Source organism: Pelodiscus sinensis, chromosome 2 (genome assembly GCF_049634645.1).
Source record: "Pelodiscus sinensis isolate JC-2024 chromosome 2, ASM4963464v1, whole genome shotgun sequence".
Lineage (NCBI taxonomy): Eukaryota > Metazoa > Chordata > Testudines > Trionychidae > Pelodiscus > Pelodiscus sinensis.
Window position 1 is genome coordinate 84,155,441 of NC_134712.1, and position 17,291 is coordinate 84,172,731.

Here is a 17,291-nt window from a genome sequence, read left to right on the forward strand (position 1 = left end):
CATCCCTTCTTTTCTTCCCAGGAAGTTAACATTTCTTATGTGAAGAGGGTTTGGGATGTCAGGTGCATTATGTTTTAGCTACCCTGTGATGTGCTCAGAAGAAGCAGGAAAACATCTGAAAAATTCCATTGAGCAATATCCTAATGAATGACATCTTTAGCAGGCAGTCCTTTACCCCCGAGCCTTCATGGAGCCTTCATATTTGCACAGTGCCAAAAAGGACAACTATAAATACATTTCATTTTAGGATTGCTAGCCAGGTGGTGATCCCAGGTATCATAATTTTTAATAAACAGGTGAAATAAAATTTATTTTTGTGTATCAGAGAACCAGCCATGACATTGTGGCTGACTGCTTATCAATGGCATTTTATTAGCTGAACAGGTTTAAAAATGGACAGATTTCTTAAACATCAGAAATGTTTAACAAAATTCTATTTTGTTTCTGCTCCAGAGGCACATTAGTGTTCTAGGATGTTAAATCCAACATGTAGGACTGCTGCAACAATTTTTCCTTACAAAGAAGTACAAAATCTATCTTTAGAGTGGGACATTTTCTAATTGTTGTGTCTTTCTGCATAAGCTAAAGTTACGGATAAGTGGTTTTGCTTTTATTTTTTTATGTTCTGTTTTAAAGTGATGGAAAAACATTCTTTATAATTCTAATAAGCATTAAACATATTTAAGAATTGATAACAATTTTCAGTTGCACTGACTTGTTAAAGACAAAATATATAAATTGTTTGGTGAGCACTTTCTTTTAATACCACATGGTAGTAATAAAACAGCCCTGGCTTTTGTCAGCATGATACCAAGGAACTTTTGTAGAAAAACTCAGAGCAGCTATTTTTGGGAAATTATGTCAATCTTAATGACTCCAGAAAATGCAAGAAAGCTATTGATACTTCCCGTCTCTCTATTTGATTTCATCTCTATTGGATGATTCGGATCACGTCATCAATTCATATTTGCTAATCCTAGTGCTAGATGTGTAACTTGTATATTATTATATGATTGCTTTATTCAGCATTCATTTGCAGATGAAATCACAAAGATTTATGGATAGCATTGTAGACTGGGGAGAAACATCAATGAGCAAATATTCAAATGTTAAAATTTGAAATCTTTGCTGTAAAGTTCCCCAAAATAATGTTTTGTCTGAATTTCGGATAATTAAACTTGCAGAATGCAATTCCAGCTAATATTTGAAATAGACGTATTCCAAACAGGACAGTACTATTTAGAATTCCATTTTTCAAGGTTGGCCTCATTAGTTGATTGAAATGTACTTGTTAATATATGCATGTTGAATAAGGAGGGGATAATCACCGGGTCTGGTTTTTCTATCTAGATAGCTTTCATAATCAAGATAAATGTTTGACTATTCTAGACAATCAGAGGTCCAACTACTATTTTAATTATTAGAATGAAAACAACTCTAGAAAGCAATTTTGCTAAGGTATTAAATTACTGCTTGATTTATATTATATGCATGGTTTAAACAAAATTATTTCTGGCACTACTGCTGTTAGTAGTGATCCCAGTGGTATGAATGTAATAGTCATTTTACAAATGTGCATATTTGAAAGGAGTTTAACACAGACTTTTTTATTAAATAAATGAACAGCTGCTTACTTCACCTTTATGAATATAAAGCTTGATTGACCTATGTTTCCTTTTAAGCCTGAACTGGCAAGAGAGGGTTTTGTGTTTTTAAGACTTGAGATTGATTGATTAATTTACCTAAATTGTTGGAGTTAACATCCTAGAATGTCAATGTCTTTAAATGTATTGCTCTGATTTTTGGTAAAACTGCCTGATAGGTTTAATATCTATCTTGTTGCTGGTAAATTGCTGTTGATTTACGTTAAATCATTGTATAAAAGAGACTGTAAGTCTGATTTAACCATTAGCCTACTCCTTTTCATTCTAGCTTGGCCAAATATAAAATTGTGTCCAGTTCTCTTTTCTGTGACTTTCGCATGTTGCCACCATTACATCTGGGGTTTCAGCCTGTGTTTATCTGCAAGCTAAATAAGATTTTTTTCTCCCACAACCATGAATACTAAATAATGTGTGCTGGAATATTTGGTTTAACAGAAGTCTTTATTCTGCTAAACTTGAACATCCACACTGTATTGTAAACCTGGGTTTACAATTGCTGGAGTTGGATCTCCAGGTCATACTAATATATTCATACTGCACTATGCAGCCCTTCTAACTAAGTTTTCCAGATTGAGGGAGGGATAGTTCAGTGGTTTGAGCATTGGCCTGCTACAGTCAGGGTTGTGAGTTCAATCCTTGAGGAGGCTGTTTAGGGATCTGGGGCAAATCTGTCAGGATGGTACTTGGTCCTGCTGTGAAGGCAGGGGACTGGACTCAATAACCTTTCAAGGTCCGTCTACTGCTAGAAGATAGGTATATCTCCATTCATTTGTTTATACATTACCTCCACAGTACTCCTTGGGAGGTGGTTCTGCATGGCCTTCCAGTGGCCCAAATACCCCTGGTTTTAGTCCCTCCGGCTACATCTAAACTACACCCCTCTGTCGGCAGAGGGATGTCAATTAGATACATCGAAAGTGCAAATGAATCGGGGATTTAAATATCCTGTGCTTCATTTGCATAATTGCATCCTGGTGCTGTTTTGAACAAGCACCATTTCGAAACTGAAACCACGGTTTAGATGCGGTTTTTCTGACAACAGGGCGATTTTTCGAAAGATCCTGTTCTCAGGAAAAGAAACAGAATAACTTAATTGGCCATGGACGGTACAATAAAAAAGGATCCCTTTGCACTCATGCACATCTGTGTAAGCATTGTTGTCTCAAAATTAATGTAATTCTTGAATGAAGCAATGCAAAGTAAAATGCACGTGAAATTACTTAAAATGTCAATAAAGTAAACTGTATTTTGATTTTAGCTCCTTTAAGAAATAAGGTACTATATAAAATTATCCACTTTGAGATAAATTTATTTTCTCCCCTACCTTTCAAAGTAAGTTGAGTGAATAAAAACAAAAATCTATTTAAAAAAAAAAACCTGCATCATTGCAACTTGAATTGTTGACACAAATTTGCAATGTGAATAAAACCTGGAAAACTATTTACATGTAAACTAAGAAAATTGTATGGAGAACCATTGTCATTAGGATACTGAGAAATTTATTTCTCTTCTTCTGTAGTAAAACCTTTAAATGAAATGTGCTTAAGCCATATAAAAAAAGTCTGATCTCAATTTTGGACCTTTCTCTCCGTTTTTTTGGTTGTGACTGCTTTTTGGTTGTAGTAATAGACGAAAATGCCTGAAGGTCCCCCCACAAGATTATGAAGGTGTCTGTTGTAAAAAGGATTTATTAGGCTATGTTCATTACCAGTAATGATACAGCATAGCTGTACTAAAAGAGAAGAATGTTCTCTATAGTTATGTGATTAGCACTGAGCATTGCTAATCTAACTCTCCTTTATATAGTGTACAGAAATACTAACCTGTATCTATCCATTTGCAATTGCTGAAAGGGGTATCATATTTTACTTTGATCTGATTGGTGAGATGCTACCAGTCTCCCCAACAGATTTAACTCATCCAATACTTTTATTCGTTAGCAGTCCTCTCTATTCCTGCTGCACAACCTTTTCTCTGATGGCTCCAAGTAAGCTTTTGGGAGCATGAGCGCAATTGCTATTTCTGCACTGCCCTTTTACTTTTGATTACAGGATTGAGGTTCCCTGGGATACCAGAACAACCCCAGCCACTGACACTAAATTTCTTTTGAAAAATGATTTTTCAAAAAGTTTGAAAATCAAAAAGTGCTGCTTTTCTCTCCCCTGAGATCTACTATGGAGTCCTATGTTAATGATTTATTTCTTTAGTGTTTTAGTCTCTCAAAACTGGCAACTTAGAACTAAACCTCTTTAAGTCAGGGGGGGAAGTATTAAACATAATTTTTAAGGTTAATATTTACTGAGTTGGTCTCAAGTAAAGTTAGCAATAAATATGTCTTTTCTGGAAGTCATTTGTGAATTTTGCAGCAACCAGTAACAACCTGTGTGCTGAACTCCGAAGTCCTTAGTGAGCTGAAAATGTGCAAAATCATCTCCAGCCAAACTGTGCTCTATTTGATTAGTTTCATCTTAAGTGTTTATTTGAGCAAGAGAATGGAATAGATTGCACTCACAAAATGGGCACCATGCTCCTTTAGTTTCATTCAAGGTTATTGATATTAGAATAACTGGTGTGTAGCTTAAGGCTAAAACTTCCCTCACTTAATCAAACCATTTTTTTCTTTTTGGGGGGCATAAGTGGACTATTAAAAATCAGGCAAATTAGGCTTGTGAATGAGAATCCACAGGAGACTTAAAGGATGGCAGGAACACAATGAAACAAAAGAGGTTACCGTATTTTCCGGCGTATAGGGCGACTGGGTGTATAAGACGACCCCCTATCTTTTTAATTAAAAGATAGGGTTTCATCTTATACCCCAGCGCCCCTCCGCCTCCTTTGCTCCCGGTGTCCCTGGTCTGCTGGAGATGGTCCCCAGCAGACCAGAGGCACCGGGAGCAAAGCCGCCAGGAGCGCCTGGGCTGCCCCCCCCCCCCCGCCGGAGCCCCTCCGAGGCTTTGAAAGCCTCGGGGGAAGCCGGCGGGGGGGCATCCCAGGCGCGCATGGGCTGCCCCCCCGCCGGAGCCCCTCCGCGGCTTTGAAAGCCTCGGGGGAAGCCGCCGCGGAGGGGCTCCGGCGGGGGGGCAGCCCATGCGCGCCTGGGATGCCCCGCCGCCGGCTTCCCCCGAGGCTTTCAAAGCCGCGGAGGGGCTCCGGCGGGGGGGCAGCCCATGCGCGCCTGGGATGCCCCCCCGCCGGCTTCCCCCGAGGCTTTCAAAGCCGCGGAGGGGCTCCGGCGGGGGGGCAGCCCATGCGCGCCTGGGATGCCCCGCCGCCGGCTTCCCCCGAGGCTTTCAAAGCCGCGGAGGGGCTCCGGCGGGGGGGCAGCCCATGCGCGCCTGGGATGCCCCCCCGCCGGCTTCCCCCGAGGCTTTCAAAGCCGCGGAGGGGCTCCGGCGGCGGTGCATCCGGCGTACAAGACGACCCCCGATTTTGGGGGGATGTTTTTTAACATCAGAGGTCGTCTTGTACGCCGGAATATACGGTATAATATTAGTCTCTCAGATGCATAGATCCATTCTCTCTTCACATATCCACAGGAAATAGATATATATCCTTTAGAATTTCAACATTTTACTTTCGGCGTGTCTGGATGCAAACAAAATGTTTGTGTTGTAATTTGGGTTTGCTAACCCATATTCGTTAAATTGGATTAAAATGACAGTGAAGACACAGCAACTTGATTTATATCTTGGGTTAGCAGCTTGAGTTAAAGTCTCTGTGTATGTCTGCACTGCAGCTGGGCAATGTGATTTCTAGTTCAGGTAGACAGGCTTGTGCTAGTTCTACTTGACTTAGTATGCTAAAAACAGCAGCATGGACAACAGCTAGGGGCTAGCCACCTGAACTCAGACCTGTCATTTTAGCTGGGAATAATTTTCAGTACACTTCAATGGTTCTGCAGTTCTGTTGTAATTGAGATAATCCAGTAAACTTCAGGCTAGTGAGAAGTATGAGTCCAAAAGCATGTTACCTACCTTAATTTAGCCTCCTTTAAAGATATCCAAAAGCAATCTACAAGATAAGTCTTCCCTCATGGCTTTGTATCCTTGTGTCTATCCCTGTCTTGTGTCTATATTATATTTTTCACATTTGTTAGTAGGTTAAAAGGAAGAATATACAGGTGCTGGGTGCAAAACTATACATGAAATTAGTGGCACTGTTATTACTCAGCAACTCTGATAATTAGGGTAAACGACTGTTGTGTTAAAAATGAAATGAGTACTGCACTTAAACATTATTAATTCCCTAAATACCTAATCTTATCTGCTAACTTCTGAGTCTTTGTGCCAGAATGACATCACAACTACTGTAAGCAAAGGGAATGAACATAGTGGTTTAGCTAGAAGTGGTTCTTTCTCGGCTTTGTTTACAATAATTGTGATGCCACTCTGCCAGGAAAACAATTTCTAGGAATTTTAAGGAGGTGGTAATTATCTCAAGTTGTGCTCAGCTATGGGGTTAAATCATTTTTAAACAGTTAACCTCCTCTGATTTTCAACTGTGGAAATCTGACAAAATTTTAAAATTTTAAATTACAAGACTGACACCACAAATTTACATTTAAAAGAGAAATTACATTATATTAGAGTACTCATTTAAAATAATGCAAATCGTTATTTACTGTGTGATATTCTGCTACTCTGGCATGAATGCTATGATTAACATTGACTCTAACTTCATGAATTATGTACAATATCCAATTTAATGTGACCATTATTTGCAGCTTGCAATGGCTATTAATGGTATTTTAAAGTTACTTTCAATAAGTTGACAACTAAACACGATAATTAACAAACTGAGCTCAGCACTTCCTTAATGGGTCTTAAATATTGCAACACACACTACACATTCCTAGGGTTGAAAATAGAGGACCAGCTGCTTTAGAAAGTTTGCAGGGTAGGTCTCATAAAGTTCTGTAGCCTGCTCTGTGTTCTTAAATAAAGTCACAGGCACATAAAAAAACAACAAATAGTTATATTTGGCCCCTGCATGCCCCTATGCAGAAAAAAACATCCTAGAAGGCCTGAAATACTATAAGATTCCTCTCAGGGTTTTTTGTGAATTCTCCTGCTAAGGGGATGAGGGTTCCTTTCACAGAATAAAAAAAAGTTCAACTCTCAAACTCCAGGTCTCCCCAGAAATTAGTAGTGAGGCCTTGTGCCTCATCATCAGTCTGGAGACTCTAGTTCTGATCAGCTCATTGGATATTTGGAGGAAGTGGAATGCTTCACAATTCAGAGGAGCACATAGGATGAGTAATAAGTAGTGCTGAGCAGCAAAAAAGAGTTAAGGTTTCAACATTCATTGACTGGGAAACTGACAACTTTTGAAATTTTTCTCAAACATTATGACAGGCAAGCACCTAGACTTGCCTTCCCACCAAACAGCCAATAGTGTACTAGTGTGAGCACTCATATGAGAAGTGAGAATCCCAGGTTCAAGACTTTCCTCTGCCTGATCTAGAACAGAATTTGAACTAAGGTCTCTCTTAGCTCAGGTATGTGACCTTAACCATAGGGGGACTGACAGACTTGCTGGGCTTCTGAGAAAGGTGGAACCTGGCTTTGCACTCCCAGAATGGGCAAGGCCACAGGTGGGAGGGCTGGGGTGAAATGGAGCCAGCCAACCCTCAATACTGTGTGGAGTGTACCATGTGGCACCCTGTTATCCCTCAAAGCTGCCTAGAGTGCACTGTGCTCCAATTGCGATTTAAAGCGTCCAGGGCTCCAGCTGCCACCACTGATGCTGTGGTAGAAGCCGTATCAGCTGGGATCCCTGGGCCCTTTTGAATTGCTGGGCCCTGGGGCAACTGCCCCCTTTGACTCCCTCCCTCACCTCGTCAATGGGCCAGACTAACCACAAAGTTATTAGTTAATCTGCAGTGGGTCTCTGTCTTTCTTTGGTTTTGACCAGAAATTCCAGACTGGACCTTTCAATGTTTCCAATGACAGGTATTTTGAAACAGATACATTACAGGAAAAAGTTTCTGTTTGGTAAGTGCTTTCTGACAAAAAATGTTTTATTGAAAAATTCAGGAGCAGCTCAAGTTAATGTTGCCTCAGTCTTCATTAACTTTTTTGAAGGTTTCTTGCTAATTTACAGTGAGGATAATCATAGAATCATATGACTGGAAGGGACTTTGAGAGGTCATCTAGTTTAGCCTCCTGGCAGAAATAAGTGTCAATAGATCAGTGTTTCTCGACCTTTTTTTTTTTTTTTTAATAAAGTACCCCTTTTTTTCAAAAAAAGTGCAAGTACCCCCAGTTTTCAGACACACCATTTTTTTTCCTGCCATTGCAACACATTTGTTTGAACAACTTAATTGTAGCCGGGCAGGCAATGAAATTTTTGGATGTAAAAAGTACAATAATAAAATGCTGTAAAACTGGAAACAAAAATTCAGTTTTCTTCAAATTTCAGTTGTATTGACGTACCTAGGGTTGCCAGGTGTCCGGTTTTCTACCGGACAGTCCGTTTTTTTGGGCCCTCTGTCCGGTAAAAAAAATCCAGAAAATACCGGACAGGTGCAATGTCCGGTATTGCCTGGTTTTCCAGCTGGGCGCCGGATGGAAGCCTAGCAGGGGTGGGGGGAGTGGCTGGAAGGTGGGGCGTGATTGGCGCTGGGAGCCCTGGCTGAGTCTGATGCCTTGGGGAGGAGGAGAAGCCCTGTTCCTGCTCCTGAGCACGTGGTGGAGCCGCAGCTGGACCCAGTTGCACCCCCCTATCTTCCCCAGCCAGCTGCGCTGTCCCTGATTCCCCCCCATCTCCTTGGGCCAATCGCGCTGCCCCTGCCTGCCAGCTCTGCCCCCCATCTCTCCCAGCCAGCTGTGCTGCCCCTGCCCCCTCGCCCCCGCCATCTCCCATGGCCAGCTGCACTGCCCCCACCCCTCCTCCTGGCCAGCCCCCCCCCCCATCAAGTGTGTCCGGTATTTTTTCTAAACCTACCTGGTAACCCTAGATGTACCCCCCAGACGTCTCTTGGGTACTCATAAGGGTACTCGTACCACTGGTTGAGAAACACTGATATAGACTACTACTGATTAGGGCTGTAAAATCCTGTTTAATTGGTTAACTAATTAAAGGGGGAGCAGGTGGGGGGGAGCTCCAGCCCACTGGATTGGAGTGGTCTCCCCACCCCGGGCAGGGGCTGCTTCAGCTCGGGTGGAGCAGCCTCTGCCTGCAGGGTGAAGAGGCTCAAGATGCTGGAGCAGCCCCTGTCCACAGCAGGCCCCCTGCAGGGCTGGAGCAGCCTCCTGCCCATGGCAGGCGGGGAGCTGTGCTAGCCCCTACCAATTAATGGTTAATCAGAACCAGTAACATCACCCAGTAAGGAGAATGGTTACCAGTTAACTGCTTAACCTTTCACATCCCTACTCCTCATGCATGTAATGATGGATGGATTCCTGGATCAATTCATGGCTCTAGGCAAGGACAGTGCCATGAGTGAAGTAGTCTCCCTTACATGCAGGCGAGGGCAGATCCATGTTCTTCTTGGTATGTCTAGGGGAAGGAGGAAAGAGATTGATTTTCATATAACTTAAAAAAATTCTAAACCAAGCAAATAAGTGCCATTGTTCTTAAATCTATGTATTAGTTAACCTATAAAGAGTACAGAACAGCCTTGCCAGTTGTTCCAGATGAATAATTGCCTACTGATGTTGTTTTAACCTTAATTGGAATAGAACAGAAAACTTACATGGTGGAAATCCTTCTCCTCTCCCTCCCCCCTTGTAAGAGGTGAAGAAATAAAGTGGGTTTCAATAAATATTTTTATTTTAAAATGACATTTTAACTTTGTTTCTTACTCTAGGGAATTTATGTAAGGGATGCGCCCTTGAAGGACATAAATGTGCCTAATGATCGTCGATTTGTAGCTTCTTTTAATGTGGTGAACGCTACAAAGCGAGATGCTGGCAATTACCGCTGCATGATTCGCACGGAAGGAGGAGCTGGAGTATCAAGCTATGCAGAACTGATAGTCAAAGGTATTTCATAATATAATATATATTTATTTATAATATGTATGTATTTAATGTATGAAATGAGGGCATGCAATTGCAATTCATTAATTATGTCACCCGTACCCCATTAAAGCCAAGGCTCCGAAACCCACCCCAAAAATGTGAATCAGATCATTTTTGCATATATCTATGTCCTACTCTTAATGACTGATGAAAGATGCCACACTGAAGGAATATTTATTAAATACTATTACTACTGCTTGTGTACTAAAAACGCTGTTTTAAAATGTATGTATTTTAAATGTGCATTTAGATGATTCTTCTGAAATGGAATGAATGTTCCAGGTAGTGTATCTCCTATGTGGAAGCTGTATCCTAAAAATGTCTTTATTGTGAGGTATGGAAAAAAAAAAAGAAAAGGAAAACTCTTAAAATACAATTATACGGCATATGGGAGGCTTTAAAAACAACCAGAAAAGTTCCAATTGTGAAAAGATTGTAGATGAGGATGGTCAGTTGCAGCATAGAAAACAGTGCTGATATGGCTGTACAGGCAGTCCCTGAATTACGCGGATCCGACTTATGTCGGATCCGCACTTACGAACCGGGCTTTTCTCACCCTGGAGGATGTGGGCGGCGGGACCACCCAGACGCGCTGAGGTCCCGCTGGCCTCGTCCTCCGGGGCGAGAAAAGCTGCTCCGTGTCTCCCTGATTGGTGCAGGTGTATAGACCCAATTGGTACTCTTTGGACAGAAGAGTCATGCTCCCCCTTGGGGTTCCCACTGTTGGTGGAAGCCACAGGTAGTCTGTTCGGGAATACCCTTCTCACAGTCACAACCCTCACTATTGTTGATCAGACAGCTTGGCGCTAGAACATGGAGCATACCTAAGCAATATCAGAATGCAAGGCCTGTGGTCCTAGGCAGAATTATCACTGCACAGCAATGAGAGAGCTGAGGATGGTCTGTCTGGCATGCCAGATGTTCCAAGAGGATTTTCAAGGTAAGTATGTGCCAGTATTGATGGTCAACACCACAGCAATCTTCTTTATAATCAAATGGGGTGTGGCTTATTTCTTTCCCTTGTGCCAGGAAGCTCACAAGCTGTGGGACTTCCATATCATGTATTTGATCCAGCTGGAGGTGTTGTACCTGCCAGGAGCACAAAAGTAACTCGCCGGTCGTCTCAGCAGCTTATTTAACACCAATGTTCAAGGCAGACTTTGCCCTCACTAACTTCCAGAGATGAGCTCTCCCCATATAAATACGTTCATGATGCAGAGCAACAGGAAATGCCATCAGTTTTGTTCCTTTCTGAACCACAGCCGGAGCTCCATCACAGATGCTTTTCATCTGTCGTGTGCAAATCTATATCCATTTCTGTCCTTCCCCCTCATACATGTGGTCCTCCTCAAGTTCCGGCAGGATAGAGCGTGACTGACTCTCATAGTGCCAGCATGGTCCTGCCAAGAATGGTTCACTATACTGTTGGACCTATCAGTGGACAGGCCAATAGCCTTTCTTTTTTTCCCGGACCTCATGACACAGATGACATCACCCTAACCTGGAATCCCTCCATCTCACAGCATGGAAACCGTCAGAACTTCAATGCTCAGATTCTGTTCAGCATGTCCTAGTAGGAAGCCCTCCACTTGAGCCACTTACTTGGCAAAGTGAAAGTGGTCCTCTGTGGCCTATACAGAAATGTACACCTCCACAACATGCTTTGATCGCATTTGTTCTAATCTGACTGCTGGGCCTGAAACATTAGAGTTTGATGACCTCATCAATCAAGATATACCCAGCCACCATCTCTGCCTTTGGTGGGTAGGTCAGGTTTTGGAAATCCGATGGAAGATTGCCTCCTCATGGGGCTGGACAGATTGTATCCACAAATGAGACAACCTCTTCCTCCTTGGTTCTCTCCAGACTTATGAGTCCCCCTTTGAACTTCTTACTACCTGTTCTACCTGTCCTGGAAGGAAGCTTTCCCGGTAGCCATAACTTCAGCCAGAAAGGTCTCCAAACTCAAAGCACTAATACCTGAGCTTCCTTATATAGTCTTCTATAAAGACAACGAGCAACTATGCCCACGTTCCTGACATAGTCTCCCAGGACATGTAAAGCAGGACGTAGTCCTACTGGTCTTCTTTCCTAAACCACATGCCAACAACAGAGAAAGCATGCTCCATTGTCTGGACATTGTGTGCCCTAGCTTTCTAGAATGAATGCACAAAACTGTTTCAAAAGTCTCCACACATTTTCATTGCTTTCTCTGAGAGCAGAAGGGGATCCTCATCTCCTCCTGGTGCCTCTCATCCTGGATCACACTGTGCATCAAGAAGAGCTACAACTTGGCCAAGACTCCAGTCCTTGCATTGATGGTGCCCTCTACAAAAGCTCATTTCTAGTGCAAGTCCACATTCAGGACATGGTCTTACATCCATAACTTCACTATTCATTATGCAATCATGTAACAGGCTAGAGACGACACAGCCTTTGGCAGAATTGCTGCAACTTGCAGCCAGGAGAACTTGGATATCTCCTCCAAGGATGCTGCTTGAGAGTCACCTAATTGGAATGGACAATGAACAATCATGGGAAGAAAAGCAAATGGTTACCTACCTTCATAACTGTTGTTCTTTGAGAGATGCCCATGTCCATTCCAAATCCCACCCTCTTCTCCTCTGTTGGAGTTTCCCGTTAAGAAGGGACTGTGCAGGTGGTGGTTGACAGGGAGCTATATACACTGTAATAATGAAGGTGCTATTCCTGAAGGCTTCACAGCAGACCTGATGGGTACCAATAGGGAAAAAACTTTCTGACCTTTGTGCACATGATGTGCATACAACTAATTGCAATGGACATGAGCCGCACATCTCGAAGAACAAACTATGAAAAGTAGATACTTTTTTTCTGAAATCATTGTAAAAAGCATATGCAAAAGACACTAGTTTTAAGAAGGGATTTGAAAGACCACAAGGATGACATGTGATCAGATACTATGGTAGAGTGTGAATGCGTGGAGTTGTATGAAAGAAGCATCATAAGCGCACACAAAAAATTCTGAAAAATCAGTTAGATGAGACAAAGGACAGAGCATGAGGGAAGGAGTTTAGGATGTGACCAGATGCTGAAGTTGAGTGCCAAGTCTTTTAATTCAGGGCAGATGGAAAGGGAAAGTTGATTGAAAAACAAATTAGCTAGACTGTGGGAAGAGAGGACATGGGAGAGGAGCATGTTTGTTTGTGGATCAGAGAGGAGTGAACAAAAGAGTGTGGAGAGTTAAGAGTAGCATTACAGTGGATGAAGTACAGACTGCCTAGGAGAGGGTTGTGCTTCCAGAACAGGAAGAAAAACGGGAGAAGACAGACACAGCCTGAGATAAGGACGCCGCTATAAGTGTAGCCAGTGGATAAACAGGGCTTTGGCAAGGTATTGTGGTAGGGGGCTTGGTATAAAAGGTGGCTAGGTAATTAGAATGGACAGATGAGGAAAAGGAAAGAATAGAATGGAAGAGGTGGGAATCAGTGCAATTGAATGAGCTCACAGAGTGTGTGCTCAGAGGAAAAAGAGGGATGTGGTCTAGAATGGAAATATGTAGCATTCCAACAGAAGACTTGGAGAATGTGCCATCAAAAGCTGGGTCAATAAGGTGAAAACAAGTCAGAAAAGTACAGTGCCACAGAAGCTCAGTGAAGGGGGAATGAGGAGGAGGAGGAGGAAGAAGTGATCAGCTGGGAACGGAAAGAAAAGGGAAGGTGGGAAGGGAGGACAGGGCAGGGGAGAAGAGGGCAAGAGGAGCATGTATGGAGAGACACTTGGATGAGGAGACTGCGAGGGATAAAGAGAGGAAGGTTGGCACAAACAACAGGCCAGGATAGGCAGAGAAAATCCAGGCAAAATTGAAGAAAGCTCTGAGTGTGTGGCTGTTTCTGCTTCAACCATCTGGAGTGTCTAGCTGGCTCCTCTAATCATTTTTTCCCCAGGCCATGTGGTGGCAGTCAGGTATACCATCCAGGTCCTAGTGTCCTAGCGTGAGTGAGTTAATGGAAAGACTACAAAATCCTTTGGACTGTGGAGCCAGTCCTGGGGGCACAAGAACTGGGATTGTGTCTGACCCATCTGCAGGGTAGGAAAGCACCTTGCATCCTTACTCTAAACTTGTGTATCTGAACAGGAATAGGTGTAACATAGCCTTTAATATCTGGAGGGAAAACACATGAAAGAACTGTCACCCCCCCCCCCCCAGTGGTACTTTATTATTATGCATAATCATTATTATTATGCATAATTATTAAGGTAAATATGAACATTGCCTTCTTAGTGAACAAAAAATTTGCCATTAAATAATGTATCAGGCCTCCACACATGAAGAAAAGACAAAGACTGTTGTTTGTACATCTCGTCTACGTTTAATATGAAAGTTACTTCATTTAAATGAATCCTAAAAGGAAACTTTTCAATTTACCCAACAGTTTATTCTGACGGAAAAGACTGAATAGAGTCAGTGACTTGTCATTCTGTGTGATCAGACTACACAATATCCTCATCTATTTGTCAGGAAATTGGATTGAAATGTCACTTTATCTCTGTCTAATGTGAGCCATGAAATTGGCCTTGTCAGATCACCTGCTTATTGTAAAAAAACCGCAGCAGTTCTTTTCTAATAGGTGACATAAAAGTAATCAAACATTGAACAGAAAGAAAATAGAGGAATGGAATTGATTAAATGTATTTGGTGAAGTAAATTAGTCTTCTACATGTGGCCCACAGGTTGAACTTTTCTAATAGTGATCAGATTCAATTCAGGAGAACAAAATGAGCCTTTCTGAGGTCATCAGATTATTGGAGTGAAATTGCTTATGAGTTCAAACAAGGTAAATCTAGGTGTCAGACTGTTTAGAAGGAGGTTTGTTAGGCTTTTAAGTGAGGGCATGGAAGAGCAGCCAGCTGTACTGTTAGAGGCTCTTATTTCTCATCTTGCCAAATGGAAGATTTAGCACTTTGAATAGAATTGAACGAATTTGGGGCCTTTAGAATAAAGCGTGTGTATCAAAATTGAGGGCAAAATCATTTTGAGATCAGAGGAAAAAATTAAGAAATTCTTAAAGATTTGTCATCGAGGGTGTCAACACCTCATAAGTAATGCTTAAGTGTATCTGCATGTTTATATTTTCTTTATTTACTTGCCTGCCTGTGCCTGGTATTCTCTCTAACTATCTCTCTTATAAAGAGAGGTGGCAGTACTGTCTATTATAATGAAAAGTGTCAGGCAACTTTAATAAGACACTGTCTTAAGTTGCTTATAACTTTGCAAAACATTAAAATTCCGAGAGAAAATTTTACATAGCAGACATTTACTTTGTGTCAGAACCTATTGGTTTCAAACCTGGGCCCACACGGTTCATGGGAGCAGCCATGCTACAACTCTCTATCTGGGGGCACGTCTAGACTATATTCCTCTTTTGAAAGAGGAATGTAAATGAGGCAAATCAAAAGTGCAAATGAAGTGCGGATTTAAATATCCCGCATTTCATTTGCTACTTGCGTCTGAGTGCTTTTTCGAAAAAGGGTTTTTTGAAAGTGAAAGCACAGTCTAAACAGGGTTCTTTACCCCCCCCCCCCCCTTTTTCAAAAGAACCCGTACGCCTCATTTTTACACTTCATTTTTGAAAAAGGGGTGTTTTTTTTTTAAAGAATCCCATCTAGACTATGCTTTTACTTTCGAAAAATCCTTTTTCGAAAAAACACTTGGATGCGAATATGCAAATGAAACACGGGATATTTAAATCCGCGCTTCATTTGCACTTTCAATTTGCCTCATTTACATTCCTCTTTCGAAAGAGGAATGTAGTCTAGACATAGCCTGACAGCTTATCACGTGACTATTGCTTGCCTGGGACCTGTGAAGCCTAGCCCCAGAGTGAGGCTCTTTCCATGAGGAATTATTTACAGCATCCTAGTGCAGGTGATTGGCCCGCTGACCCTACCTAAACCTGGCAGGAAGAAGCTGTCTGAACAATTGGCTTACACCCTGCTCTGGACTACGTGCCTTATACTTTCTTCTCCTACTTACCCACTGCTGCTTCCCTGACTTGACTCCTGGCATCTCACTTATGGTTTCCAACCTCCAGTTTGTCTCCTGCCTCTGACTCATGAACTTGTGCTGCCTACTGTTTCTGATACATTCCCAAATCTATGCCTCTGTCCAGGCCAAGCTGCTGACAGGAGACATGTTAGCCTGGGCCTCCTCCCTGCTAGAAGGACATGGACCTGTGTTGTTGAATTGGCATCCCTTTTCCTCTAGATGTCAACCATCTCTGATGGCCTGCATACAGAACGGCTTAGGCTGTCCTGGGAAGAATTTGGCAGTTGCAAGGCACAGTATCCTCCTACACAATGCATTTCTGCCGTCTTACAGTGGATACAGACAGGACTGAAACAACAAGTTCCAGTGAGGATTGTGGGAAGAGGTCAAATATGAGCTGGACACGGACGCACCTATGGGCTTTACACACCTTTGGAAACCTTACCATCAGCATAAATAATCACTCCCCTTGTGACCTCATGTACTGTGTTGTCCATCGAACCCACGCAGACCATATGGGACCCATTCCAAACCCCTAATCATTTTTGTTGCCCTTTTCTGAACCTTTTCCAATCCTGATATATATTTTTTTAGATGAGGCAACCACATCTGTATGCAGTATTCAAGATGTGGGCATACCATGGTTTTATATAGAGGCAATAAGATATTTTCTGTCTTATTCTCTATCCCTTTTAAAATGATTCCTAACATTCTAAAGTAAAACCTGCGCTATCCAAAACTTAAGCATCCGGAAAACTAAAATCTGGCAAATTTTTGACGCTGGGAAAAGGAGAAAAAAAAAAAAAGAAGAGAAAACTGGCCCTTCAAGTGCTCCTCAGACTTACAGCATGTACCTGGGGGAGGGGCAAACGGCAGCCAGAAGCAAGGATCTCGGCACCCCCAGCAGGCCAGCCCCCCCTCGGTCCCTGGCAGGCTGCCTCCACCATCTGCATCTCCCGCCCCCCAGCTTCCATCATCCCAGGAGGCCACATCCTGTGCCCCCCCGCCCGCTCCCATGGCTCGTGGCCTCCCCTAGCAGGCCACATCCCAGCCCCCGCAAGGCTCCCATGCCTCCCCCGTAGACCCCATATGGCTCCCGTCCTCCCCTCAGATAACCAGAATTTTTAGGTTACTGGAATGCTCTAATCCCCAGGCGTGCCAGATAACACAGGTTTTACTGTATTTGCTTTTTTGACTGCCTGTCTATATCGTGCAGCCTTGACCACCTCACCTGCTCTCCACCTGCTGAATCTCTTGATGGAACTTACTGTGAAACTTCTAATCTTCCACTAGTTGCTAATTATTTTTATAATAAGACCCAGAATGTATAAGATTACATACTGGGTAGTTACAGCTTCTCTTAACACTAAAGCATGACTGCTAGTCAGATATCTTGTGATCCTGGAACAAGCTGTGCTAAGTAATCAACAGATAGCAAATATCTGGTTTTGACTGTATGTAACTAATTTAAACTCATGACAAATTTTCAGGAGGACAGAAAAGGCTATCCTCCCTGCCAAATTTCAAGTCCTTGTGGAAAATCATGGAGATGCTAGAATGCCTCCAAAGATGTTG

General features: G+C 42.5%; 1 protein-coding gene across 11 annotated transcripts in view; it reads left to right on the forward strand.

The window, feature by feature from the left end:
- PTPRM (protein tyrosine phosphatase receptor type M) overlaps window positions 1-17,291 on the forward strand; it is a 690,600-nt gene that overhangs the window by 280,347 nt on the left and 392,962 nt on the right. For all 11 annotated transcript variants that reach the window (XM_075920958.1, XM_075920953.1, XM_075920954.1 and 8 more), the window contains exon 6: window positions 9,475-9,649. In XM_075920958.1, the coding sequence (XP_075777073.1) occupies window positions 9,475-9,649 (175 nt within the window). The remainder of the gene's footprint in view (window positions 1-9,474; window positions 9,650-17,291) is intronic.